This window comes from Carassius auratus, linkage group LG28B (genome assembly GCF_003368295.1).
Source record: "Carassius auratus strain Wakin linkage group LG28B, ASM336829v1, whole genome shotgun sequence".
Lineage (NCBI taxonomy): Eukaryota > Metazoa > Chordata > Actinopteri > Cypriniformes > Cyprinidae > Carassius > Carassius auratus.
This window is the reverse complement of record NC_039293.1, coordinates 7881407-7894605: the sequence shown is the minus strand read 5'-3', so window position 1 is coordinate 7894605 and position 13199 is coordinate 7881407. Positions and strand designations below refer to the sequence as shown.

At 35.8% G+C, this 13199-nt stretch overlaps 1 protein-coding gene across 1 annotated transcript; it reads left to right on the top strand.

Moving 5' to 3' along the window:
• Window positions 1-4378: 4378 nt before the first annotated feature.
• LOC113067375 (uncharacterized) lies at window positions 4379-10015 on the top strand. The gene is made up of 4 exons (XM_026239751.1): window positions 4379-4482; window positions 5364-6133; window positions 7934-8103; window positions 8244-10015. The coding sequence occupies exons 2-4, from the start codon at window positions 5387-5389 to the stop codon at window positions 9301-9303; spliced, it is 1977 nt and encodes a 658-aa protein (XP_026095536.1). The 5' UTR covers window positions 4379-4482; window positions 5364-5386; the 3' UTR covers window positions 9304-10015.
• The last annotated feature ends 3184 nt before the right edge of the window (window positions 10016-13199 follow it).

Here is a 13199-nt window from a genome sequence, read left to right as displayed (position 1 = left end):
TAACAATGCGCCTTTCGAACCTGTTATAGCAAAACAAAAGTACACAGAAGAAAAAAAATCTGATACTGTTGTTTATAGATTGACAAGAACAAATACTATTATATTGATACTACAGCATAAGAAGGAACACTGCTGAGCCATAAGTTATGAAAGACTGTTAAGAAAATTTCACTCATAATAAAAAAAAAACCTTTGCTCAAATTTAGACAGAAACATCAAGAATCAGCGTATGAATCACAACAATGGTGACAATCCACAAAATAAATAAACATATCAGTTCTGAACATCACAACACATGCTACTAAAACTTAAAACAAATGCAAAATTATAAGCACATAAGAATTCAAGAAAATAAGTGAACAATTCAGGGGCATAATTTATTCATGCCGCAATGCATGCTGGGAATCATGGATGAGTTTTATCCTGTGCTGTTACCCAGAATGCATTGCATCATGAACCTTTTGATTGTCACCATTGTTGAGATTCATATGCTGATTGTTGATTTCTCTCTTTGAGTGTTGTGGAGACTGCTGCCCGAAATATTTTTAAACTAAAACTAGTCATTAAATCCATAAATACTGGTTATCACACTACTTCTCAATCTTACAAAATTGAAGAAACAAAAAAAAAATTGTGTCATTCCCTCAAATATTTCAACACCAAATTAATATTAATTACTATAGCAACATTTTAAGTCAGTCTAGTAGATCATGCCTGTTAGAAACAGCCATAATCACTTGACTATCAAAATTAATACTGCTGTAACAGACGTATCATGAAGATACAAATACAGCAATGAAACAAAATTTAAAGTGCAAAAGTCAAGGGACAGAAGACAAACTAAAGTAAACACTGATCTCCATAATGGTAACATCACACGAAACAGTAACATTATCATCTAAATCTCTGTAATTCTCAGTAAGATCTTTCGATCTCTGATCTCTGATCTCTGATCTGATAGAAATAAAGTCAGTCTGGTTAGTAATGAGTGAAGTTGGTAAATCTTCAGTTGATTTCATCTAAGGCTGTGGCTGAAGTCAGTTGTAGTTCTTGTGTGTGTCTTGTTTCTTTTTTCTTCAGTGATTCTACTCATTAACAGCAGCTGTTGATCATTGTCTGAATTCACTCATTAGTTTTCATTCTCTCTGTCAGGTGGATTATATTAGTAAACTCATGTAGGGAATAGTGAATGAGGGCGTAGGGTGTGATTTGAAACACAGCCGCTGAGTGTCGACTGAACGTTGTTAATTTACGATATATAGCAGCAGGCTACCTTCTCGAAAACGATGAATATTACTCAGAATGCACTCTTTTGATGAAAAACAGTATTTTACTGTCGAAATTTGGCCGTTTTTTTTACCCAGTGCATTCTGGGTAATATTTCATTGTGTATTAATGTGTGTTTGCACGAGAGATCGTTTAGTTTAATGTAGTTTTGTTGGTTACCATTGTGCTGGAGAGTAGAGCCTGTGCTTCAGTCAATGATGAGCCACAAATTCTGATTTTCTGCTGCTTTATATAAAGGCAGTAAATGTGGAGTCGCTGATACAGTGATGATCTCTGTGTTAAGTACTTCAGCACATACTTGTGTAATACAGCTGACAATGAGCTGCAGTGATTTGAGTGAAAGTCATGTATTTAGTTACTTTATTACTGCACATTAAGTGTAAGAAATATTCCTTCTCAGTGGACTGAATGAAATAAGTTCATAGTACTAACATCGTATGAATGCTAGCTTTCAAACTCGAACTGTTTGAAGCAGTGGGAGTGGAGTTAATTTCCATGGTAGAATTTACGGTAAAATACTGTTAAAAAATAAGAGTGGTAAATTAATGGTTAAGAGCTGTAAATTAACACTACTTTACTGGCGCCCCTGCTGCCAGAAAATTACTGTTATTTAACGGCAAAATTTTTTACAGTGTGTAATCTCAGGTAAAGGCTAAATAAATAAACTGTAGACTAACAATGCTGTTTGCATACAACACACCATTATAAAAGCGTAATTTTGAAACGTGTTTATTTTTAAATTAATAGGCTATAATATAAAAAATTAGCAATAGTAGGCTAATCAGTGTCATAGGTAGCTTGTTAGCTCATTGGTAGTTACAGGTGAAACTCAGACAATTAGAATATCGTGCAAAAGTTCATTTATTTCAGTAATTATAATAGATAATATAGTTAATATATTAATATGTTGTTATAATGGTATAACTAATATATTACATAGACTCATTACATGCAAAGTGAGATATTTCAAGCCTTTGTTTGTTTTAATGTTGATGATTATTTATGGCTTACAGCTTATAAAACCTCAAATTCAAAATTTGAATATTGTGAAAAGGTTTTCAGAGCTGTAAGCCATAATCATTAAAATTACAACAAATAAAGGCTTGCAATATGTCACTTTGCAGGTAATGAGTCTATGTAAGGGGCTGTTTGACAGGCTTTAGCACGCGCTTCGGGTGCATGCGGCACTCAGAAGAACCAAGTCATTGATTTTATATGAAAATCATTGTATACAGTGGCTTTTCTTGGTGATATTTTGTGCCAGTTTATCAGGAAGTGACTGTTTTGCATTGCAGCTTCACGCATTACTAACTTGTATGCCTTTATTTCTATGATGAAGTTTTTATTAAGAATGTTTAGATGTTGATGATTTTTGTTTGAAAATAAAATTTGTTGCTTGCTTTAGTTGGGCTCTTGACCCTTGGGTTTTTGAGCTTCAGTTTTTTGTGTGAGTGTTTCTGTTGAGACAATCCTTGCTGCAGAGAAGAGACCTGAATAGATCCACTATATAGCTCTATGTTTTGCATGCATGTGCTGTTGTAGCGTTTGAACACATAATTAAAGTATAAATATGCATTACAGTGTAGCAATTAGTCATATGTTTTCTTTATACTGGCAACTTCACAGATTAGTCTTATTTTGAAATACTGAATATGCATTTTGTATTTAATGCCCAGGAAACTGCATGCAAGTGTTGTCTTATTGTAATCGATTGCACTATGCATAACTACTTTTTAGGAAAACCATTACCATGATTAAATATGTCAGTTTTGTCTCTTTTTTATCTGTTGTATTTAATTCCTCCAATATCCTTAATAGACAACGTTACTATATGTACATTTTGTAAGGATTCTAATTTAGTTAATAAAAAGATTTTCAATAATAACAATAAACTGTGAACGTTAGTGAAATTATCACAACAGGGAACATTCTAATGACTTTTGCCATCAATTCAATCAATTCAAGACAATACTACAAAAAAACAGCAATAAGTTGTGTTACTTGTGTTCGTCTCCTTGCTGCTCATCCTCTCTTCCTCCTCCTCTTCCTCTTCCTCTCTGGTGTCCTCGACCTTTTCTATCATGTCTCTCTGGATCCATTGATCCAGAACTGAATGATCTGATTGGGGCTCTTTTATCTATTGAAGGTTCTGATTGGTGTGTGAGAAATGTTGACTCCTAGTGTTTACACGTGGGCAACTGTGTGCTAATTGAGCTCAAGCTTTGCTGACTTGAGGAAACAGTATTGAATGCTAGTGCTTTCTACATAAGTATGAAATGTGTAGGCAATGAGAAGTGAAGGGAACTTTGCAGTGACAGTTCACGTGTCAAAAAGGGAAATAGAGTTTATAGTTTAGGGAAATTGGGTGTGCTTTTTAATAAGTGGTGTTATGGTCTTGAAATTTTAGTTCCAAAGCTTGGTTATAGTGTTTAAGCAGTCGAGAAAAACTGTAACAGAAAGCTTTTAGTTTAATGTTTTCTTTTTTCAATGATGTTCTCAAATGGTTAGCACATAAATATTATTATGAATGTCCTCATAATGTTGGGGGAAAACATTCAGCAATCATGGAATATCCTTAAAAAGTTAGTGTAAAAAGTGTGTGTGTGTGTTTTTTCTAGTTTAAGCAAGAGTCAGAATCAAACACTTTTAAAACTATGTTCATGAACTCGCTGCATATTTTCATTAGTATTTGTGGAATGTTCTTATAATGTCAGTAGAAAACATTCTTAATAATAATCCCAAAATTTCTGGTTTAAAAACAGCTTCAGGTTGAATGATACTCCTCCAAATTCCCTGAGTTAGAATCACAGTTGTCAGTGTTCATGTGTGTAAAACATGTCCAAATTACAATAATATATAGCCTTCTCACATTAAAATAAGACAGGTTATGCAAGCACATTCATACGGTAGGTCATATACACAGATCATGGAGGTCATTTTTTCCCCACCCCTCCGTTGTGGCCTTGTCCTGAAAGTCATGTGGTTTTCTGGAAGGAGAGCAGGCTATCTCGGATATCTCTGTAGCACTCAGATCCTTTCTGATTGGCTGACATGTGTGTTGCGTAACAGGAGTACACTTAAATAAATCAATCCCATGCAAGAGTCCAGCAAGAGAATTCAAGAGCACAAGACACATCTCTAATATAATATCCTTCAGAAACCTCAGTTTGCTGTTTGGATCACAGTTTTCCTCAGGTCTGACTCTTTTACATTTACATTTATTTCTTATTTGACTTTTATTAAAACAAATAATTTCTGATTCATGGGATGTTTCCAGAATAAAGCTTAGAAAGTTTTGGTTAGTCTGAATGCATGTTTTGTGTTATGATTTATATCTCACAAAGGTTATAGTTGAATTAGGGATGTTCTAAAATGAACAAGGTGATCTTAACTTGGTTTAACTTTTACAGCAATGTGGGTAATTCTTCAGACCTGCAACTGCAAACTGCAAAAACAATAAGACAGCAGGGAATGAAGGCTATGGGTCATGACTCAAAAGAAATATCTGATAAAAAAGATAAAAATAAAAACTTTTGATTAATTGATTTCTTTTAAACTTAATCTTAATCTATTAAAATCTGAACTGCAAAAATTTGTCTTCTGCATGTTACAAATTTGCCATTTCTACTTTGACTATTAAACACTGTAGTTGTTTTGTGTTATCGACATCAAGTCAAGACAATGCTGTTTTCTGTGTTGTAAAAGCTATTTTTTTTATTTTAATTAATTTTAACTTACTAATTGCCAAATAATAATTTTCTTTAAACTACAGTGTGTGATTAATTACTGATGTATTTATGTTCTGCAGAGTGATTAAAATAGAGTAAAAACTCACAATGAGAAATGTCCTGCTCAAGTCTTTCTTGTGATGGAGGCTTTTCCATTGTTTCACCATCAGACTCATTTTATATTTACATTTATTTTGTTAAAACGATTAAATCACATTTTGAAACTTATGCCATCACTGCTGTTTTTACAGCACTTTTGTTTTACGATTTAAAAAACGTCCCAACATTTCCAGAATTCGAGTTGTATTTTTCAGAATCGAAATAACACCGTTTTTTTTCTAATTGCAGTTCCTCCGTTTTCCTCTTGTACTATGGGTGTGGCAGACGAACTGTGTGAAGAGCTCTTCCGTTGGATTGATCAGCAGGAGCGATGTGCAGATCATCTCAAGGCTTTGGCCACCGAGCTGGAGGACATGAGGGAGGCGATGACTGCAGGCCAGTTGGTGGGAAACACAGCTACTGTGCTTGGGTCTGCCACTCTTGTTGGGACAGGCATTGCAACAATTCTGACTGGAGGCCTGGCTTTACCCTCGCTGGCACTGGCAGCTGGAATCACAGTCGGAGTGGGTACTGCAACTAGTCTTATACTTACGCTTGTGGAGAAATGGAAATCTAGTGAAACAATGAAAAATGCAGAGAAGACTGCTGACAAAATCAGGCAGATTCAGAACAATATCGAAAGGCTCAAGGAGAAACTCCAGAAGGAGTGTGAGAATGAAGCGTTTGAGGTGTCATCCTCCGATGACGTGCAGTGTGAAATCACAGCGAGGATCCTGAGAGCCTTGGCCAAACGCAGTGGTAGAGATCTGCCCCTCAGTCGCCTAAGACACCTCTTGAGAAGTGATGGCCCGTATACACATCACAGATATCCAGCGTTTAATCCAGACTTCGCATTCTTCTGCACCGTCAGTTCTTTAATAGCATACCTTGGATATTCTGCCATCTTTCTGAAAACAGCAGCAACAAAAGGACAAAAATATTATGCTCCACTTCTTGTGAAAGTTACTAAAGAAATGGCTGATGTTTCACTGAAAGCGTTGTTAAAGGGAACAGGCCAGGTATTTTTTCATAGATATAATCCACACACACACATATATGTATAAACAGTACAGTATGTTTTTCATCATCAGGGTCTAAATAACAATTGCGAAGTCCTCACCAACTTTTATAGACCAATAAAAACCTCAGTTGACAACAAACACAGAAATCAGAAACCAGGTGGGTAGGAAATAAGTGAATCCGTCCTACTTTCAGTCATTAAAAGAGTAATTGGCAGCATTTGGCAGTCTGGTGTTCTCGATTACTCAGGTGAAGTGAGGACAACAGACAATACTGCAGAGAAGTAGACCCAACAATTTAAAATTCACCATTCCACAGTAAGAAGAATTGTTTAAAAATGAACGGCCTTAAAGACAGTCGCCAATCTTCCTAAGAGAAGGTGTCCCAACAAATTCAGCCCAGGGCTGGTTTAGAGGTGATGATTTGGGCTTGTTCTGCAGACACAGGACCTGAGAAACTTGCAGTCATTGAGACTACGAGGACCTCCAATTCATACAGGAATAATCTAGAGACAAATGTGAGGCCGTCTGTCCAGCAGATTAAGGTGGGTTGAAGTTGGTCATGCCACAGGACAACTATACCAAGCACAGAGGCAAATCAACATCTGAATGATTGAAGAAAAGGAAAGGTGGTGGAATGGCCAATGTTAAGATAATATTTTTCTCAGCTCTTTATCTTTGGATGCCGTCCAATTGTTCTCAGTTCTTGCATGAGCTCATGGAAAGAATTATGAACATGGATCCATTTTGTCTGTTCACAAACTTCAACTTCAAGGTTTATTATTACATCCACACATTATGCAGAACCTGATTTTACCAAGTGAGACATGTTCCTGGGACAACATTTTTGTTGTCCCTGGAACAACATTGTGATTAACCAATCAGATTTGAAGAACAAGTTTATAGTTTATGCTTAAAATCACTGTTAGGTGCTTGTACATCAGTGTCATTCATCTATCATTTCCTCTGATTTTAGGGATTACTCATGGTTAAGGTTAGGTTAAGGTGCAGGGATGTGGTCAAGAATACATTTTTGGAGTAAAATGTTGTTCCAGGGTCAACAAAATATGTTGACCTAGGAACACATCTAACTCAGCAAAATCAGGACGTGCCACACATTATATAGTTGCATTGCAAAGGGGGGTGTAGTAGTTTATCCAATAAGAATTGTACACTACATCACATAGGAATTTCTAGCAAACAAAGGGTTGTCCTTCCTGCTGCCTCTATAGTGCCCACAGGATGTAGATTACATCTGTATGTTATATAGAAAGGAAGTATGGCCAGGAAGTTCTGGACATATTAGGAGCACTTGGCTGAGTGATGGAGTGAGTTGGAGTGAGCACTTGGAGTGATTGTGCAGTACTTGGACAAAGATAACTTATCTTAACTGAACTATACAGTTCAGTCAGTCTAAACTCAATAACCTTCGGGCCTATAGCCCGCGTCCTCCTCTGAATATCTGAACTCATGAGGAAATATACATGTGTGCATATGTGTGTATACATTGAGGTAGAGAGAGAGAACACAGAAGGGAGGAGTGAGCGAGACAGAAGAAGAATAAGAAGGGAGGAATAATTACAGAGGGGTAAACTTACAGATGAATGTGCTGAAACATTAATTAACCGAAGAAATGTTGTAAAGAAGAGTGGGCCATAAAATTATGTGAGAGACTGATAAACTCTTAAAGGAAACATTTCCTTCAAATAATTCTTGCTAAAGGTGGTTCTACACGTTATATGTCCCCCCACATGGTTTCTGGGGAATTTATATATATGTATAATTTTTACATCTTTGCAGGCCGCAGGAGGAATCTTTGGGCTGATATTAACATTTCCTGATCTGATTGATAACTGTGAAGAACTGATTAAAAACAAACATCAGACTGAAGCTAGCACATATCTGAAGACAAAAGCTAAAGAAATCCTTGAGACTGTGAAGAAATTAAAAAAGCCATTGAATGAATTGCAGTAAGTACATAGGTGTTTCTCTGAACCTTTAATGTAAATGGTCATGAGTAAGACTGCTTACTTTAACACAATAATAATACTGTAGATCTTGTATTTTCGACTCACTGCTAGATTCCATCACCTCTAAATTTATCTTTCAGAGAGATGCTCAATCAAATCCCTGAAATGGAGTGTCACATTGATTTGGCTCAGGAGATGTTTGGATCTCAAATATACACACGAGGCACCATCTGTATGGAGTATACACAGAGCCAAAAGCAGGACACGAAGACACAGGAGTTTATTCTCCTATGCACAAAAGACATAGGAGTAACTAAGAATTGTTCCACAGGACAACACAAATCGGGTGACAACAAGAACAAACGACAGAAGAAGAAGGCTACTTCAACTATAGACAGGAGTCTTAACCAGGAGAGGAAACTTGCTTTTCCGAGGAAACCACCACACAAGTCTAAAACAAAAGTAAAGAAATTTCAGTTCCGCCTTCCTAAAATAATGATGTCTAATGTGCGTTCTCTTCCGAACAAAATAGAGGAGCTCCAAGAAATGATGGAAGATGTGGAAAACATTAATTCCGATCTGATGTTCTTCACAGAGACATGGTTGAACAGGAACTCGCCCAGCATTAGCTTCGAGGGATATAGGTCTTACCGGGTTGATCGTGATGCACGGCTAACTCAGAAACGTAGAGGAGGGGGATTGATGGTGCTTGTGAATGAGGCCTGGGCGACTGATGTGGAGGTGGAAAACATCATTATAACTCCTGATTATGAGTTAATGGTCGTGTCCATTAGACCACATGACCACCCTGAGGATGCGCCACCACTTACCTTCATCCATGTGTATATCCCTCCAGGAACTAATATGAGTCAAGCAGCCAGAGACATCGCTGGTGTTTACTATGATGTTCTGGAGCAGTATCCTGGTGGTCCTGTTTTCTTGTTGGGTGATTTCAACCACTGTGACATCACTCATCTCTTAGACCTGGAGCAATACGTCACATGCCCAACCAGATACAGTAACACCCTGGATCAGTGCTATGGGAATGTGCCAGGGGCTTATAGATCTGAATGCAGTCCCCCGCTTGGCCGGTCAGACCACAATGTCATTCATTTGATTCCTAAAAAGAAGTCGGATGGAAGTGACCCTTCCAAAGATGAGAAGTGTACACATGACAGTACCAAATCCAGAAAGCAATGAGAGGCTGTGCAGCAGTTCTCTGTTGTTGTCATGTAGCACCAGGGTTTAGTTCCACTGTGTGCTGTGCTACTATATGGTTTGTTTTGTCCTATAGATGTAGGACAGTCTAACTACTTTCAATTAACTTACTGAGTATAAAAAGTCATTGAGAAAGAAGGCGACAGGATTGTAGTCAGAAATGGTCTGAAAACTGGCACAACAATGAGGAACAACATGTGGAAAACGAATTCTCCTTTGAATGAAGAAAATTAAATGCTTGATATACTTTTACCCTGTTAGCCCACACCAGAAAGTGGGCATCCTGAACGCCTCTCAACTCGCACGTGTCAGTGTTTATGAATAGATAAAATGAAATGGGCCAAATTTAATCTCGACAAACTATGTATCATTATAAAGATATAAGCCTCAAGCATTGACGACAGATCGCTGTTTTTCAATGGAAAGCTTATAAAGACTGTATTTGCTACATTTGTGTAAGCAGTACACATACAAACATGAACATTAGAAACGCTGTACATACCAGATCCGTCGTAATAACGAGTCATAAACACATCAAGAGCTGTAAACCCCGGATAAGTTAGAAAGATAAGGGTCCACTGAACGACATCTCATGAAGCACGTTTAGTCCAACGAAGCAATAACGTTGTAATATGGATCATAATTCCTTTGTTTACGTTTCATTTCTTCAGCGACAGAATTGTTTGCGTCCGTTATGGAATAACTCACGGTCAGAAACTGCGTCTTGGTAGTAAAAACACGGCATGGTTTTGCAGCGTACAGTGTCACAAACAGAATGAGGCGATCCACCGGAAAAAAGAATGAATTAAAGATATGCGAAAGATTGTTTATTTGAATTTGGCGCTCCCTCGTGACGCGCTCTGACGCACCTGTCAGCTGATGGAGGCGGAACTTACAGCGATCGCTTTTTCCTTTCTTTCTTTTATTTTTAAACAGTTTTTATATATGTGAGAGTGTGTTTTATGTTGAATGTGAATGTATCTGCATGATTACCATCTGTTTGAGTGCAAATCAGCCCAAATCAGCTCGCTATTACAGTATGATCACGGCTATCAAAGTGAACGCGTCTATATGAATAGAGAGAGTGGATTATTTACTTTGTGTTATTACCATCTGTATAAGTGGCCATCAGCAATTATTTGCATCGTAATTCATTGTAAATGCTGCATTTCTAGCAATCTCACGATTTTCTGTAATTGGCAAACAAAGTTAAATCTTTTTTTTTATTTTTCTTATTATTCTTATTTTTCTTACTCAAATTATTCTTATTTTAATTTTCTAGTGCTCAAATAAATCATTTATATGATGTCTAAGTTTCTGTCTAGTGTTTTATAATTGAAAAAACTATGCAGTGGTATGTTTACTGACTAAATAATTTGTAGAAGCCTTCAATACTATTGGGAAATATATTTTCTTATATTTGTGGGGTGGGGGATGTAGACATAGTCTCATAAAAATATTTGAAGGAGTCTAATTTTTCATGATATCTTATTCAGATTTGAAATAGAAACTCATAAGACATTTGGCTTTGCTTTTCTAGGTTACTCCAGGACTCATTTCATGTATTTTTATATCAAATAAAAAAAAGATATTTAAGTGTGGTAAAAAAAAAATGTCACTTCAAAACGCACTTCAGTGTCTATAACTTTTAATATTTTTGAGCATTATCAAATCTGGTTGATAAAAAGTAAAGCTCAAAGAGTCTTCTTTCTAAAGACACCACAATTATGTTTGTAACACACTGAAGTAGTTAAACTGTTACAATTATAAGTTAGGTAGAGCACTTTCAGCTGTGAGTCCCATAATGGGTTGTCAGGTTAACAGGTTAATCAAACAAATAGCTTTGCTAATTATAGTAATACTGCTAAAAAAAAGATATTTCCGATCACTGAAGTTTACCATTATTACCAAAATTCACCTTTAAATGTGTTGAGGAGCAAGACTCATCAGATCAAAAAAATGTTCATGGTGAAGTCTGGCTGTGAATGGTACCATTAATTACTCACTGAAGAGGAAAACAGCAGAGCATTCAGAAGATGTTGGGTAATAGAAGAGCACTGAAGATAAAACCAGGATGTAAGTTCAAGGAAATGCCTTGTATACTAAGTCTCCAGGAAGAATGGTTGAGTGGGTTCACTGTAAACTATTCAGCTTCTTGAACTCTCTCAGTCTACTTTTATTTGATACTGATAAACACACACCACTTAGTATCTAACTTTGAGTGCAATCCTAATCACAAACCATCATAGCTTGTTAAGTAAAGCATTGAGCATACTGTGTGTGTGTATATATATATATATATATATATATATATATATATATATATATATATATATATATATATACACACAGTAATATGCATATAATATTATTAAGCAATTGTAACTTTATTTTTTTATTTTTTAACTTACTAAAGTGTAATATTAACATTCAATATTATAGTAATGTAGTAACAAATGATTCTCATGTATATTTTACAGCATTTTTTTTTCTTGAGAAAATTTGGCATGTACTGTACCCAAAAAAAAAAACTAAATAATCTACATTGCTTCAAATCAGTAATCAAATCGAATCACAAGATTGTGAATGAGAATCGAAATGAATTGTTAGAATGAGATTTTAAGCTGTTTTGTTGTTGTTGCTGTTGTTATTCAGTTGTTCAGTTCAGTACGAATCATTTCATCATAACTAGATGCGTTGTAAATCAGCGAGTCATTGTGCAGCGTGGAGAATTTAATTGATTATGACCAATCTTTCATGAGATCGCGAGTGATTTAAATGTGAATATGCATTAATTCAGCTCACTCACTAAAAAAATAAAAATAAAACAACACAGATTCAGTATTCCTCAAAATGAAGAAATATAATCCATAATACTTGAAAAATGACGCAAACCTGCAATAATTAAATGTTAAACAACACAAATATCCTTTATGTATTTAATCCCATTCTATTAACCAATGTCTTTGCTCCTGACCTTGGGTGATCCAGTTCCACCATACTAAAACAACAGATAAACATACTCTGAACTGTTTGTGTTATCAGATCTGGGAAGAGTGCCAAATATGGGAGTGAGAAAACAACACACTGAGACTCTTTGCTGCATACCACCAACATTAACCCTGAAGCAGATGAACAAGATGCAGTTAAGCGTTTCACCAAGAAATGACTATTTTAATCAACTTTATCAATACTAGTTTCAGTCTAACGTCAGGTGGGTCAGGTTGCAGGCCCAGACAGGGATGAAGGACATAACACCAGGCCTGATCAGAGTGCTGATGTCAGGCAAACAGCAAACACAGAAAGACTCAGTTGTATTTTATTGTTTTAGTTTATAGCACTTTTTACCATGCAAATTGTGTCAAAGCAGCACAGTAGGTTTTTATTGGTTTATATGATTTCTACCACTTATGCATTATTCTTTCTTCTTCCTATATTCAATTATCTCTTTTAATATATTATTCTATTGTATTTTAATAGTGTTCATTTTTGAGTATTCTTATTCTTATATATATATATATTATTTGCCCGGCTGCAATGACCCAGCATTGACTTTACAGGCCGCGTTTTAGCACAAAGGCCCTAATGAAACAAATTTCAGACAAACTAAATAGCAAAAAAACAACAACAAAGAAACTGATTCGAACTAATTAACTGAATAGCAATATTTTTTTTCTTATTTCACTGAATATTTTTATTTAATTACCTTCTTTTTTAAACATGTGTACCTTAACTCTCATTAAAAAGGCTTTCTTTAGGCTCGTCTTGTACATGTAATTTAAGCACAAACTGTGTGATGAAGTCAGAAAGAGCTTTATTGTCAAGTCTGTTTGCACACAGAAGGAATATGGTTAACACTTTACAATAATGTTCATATT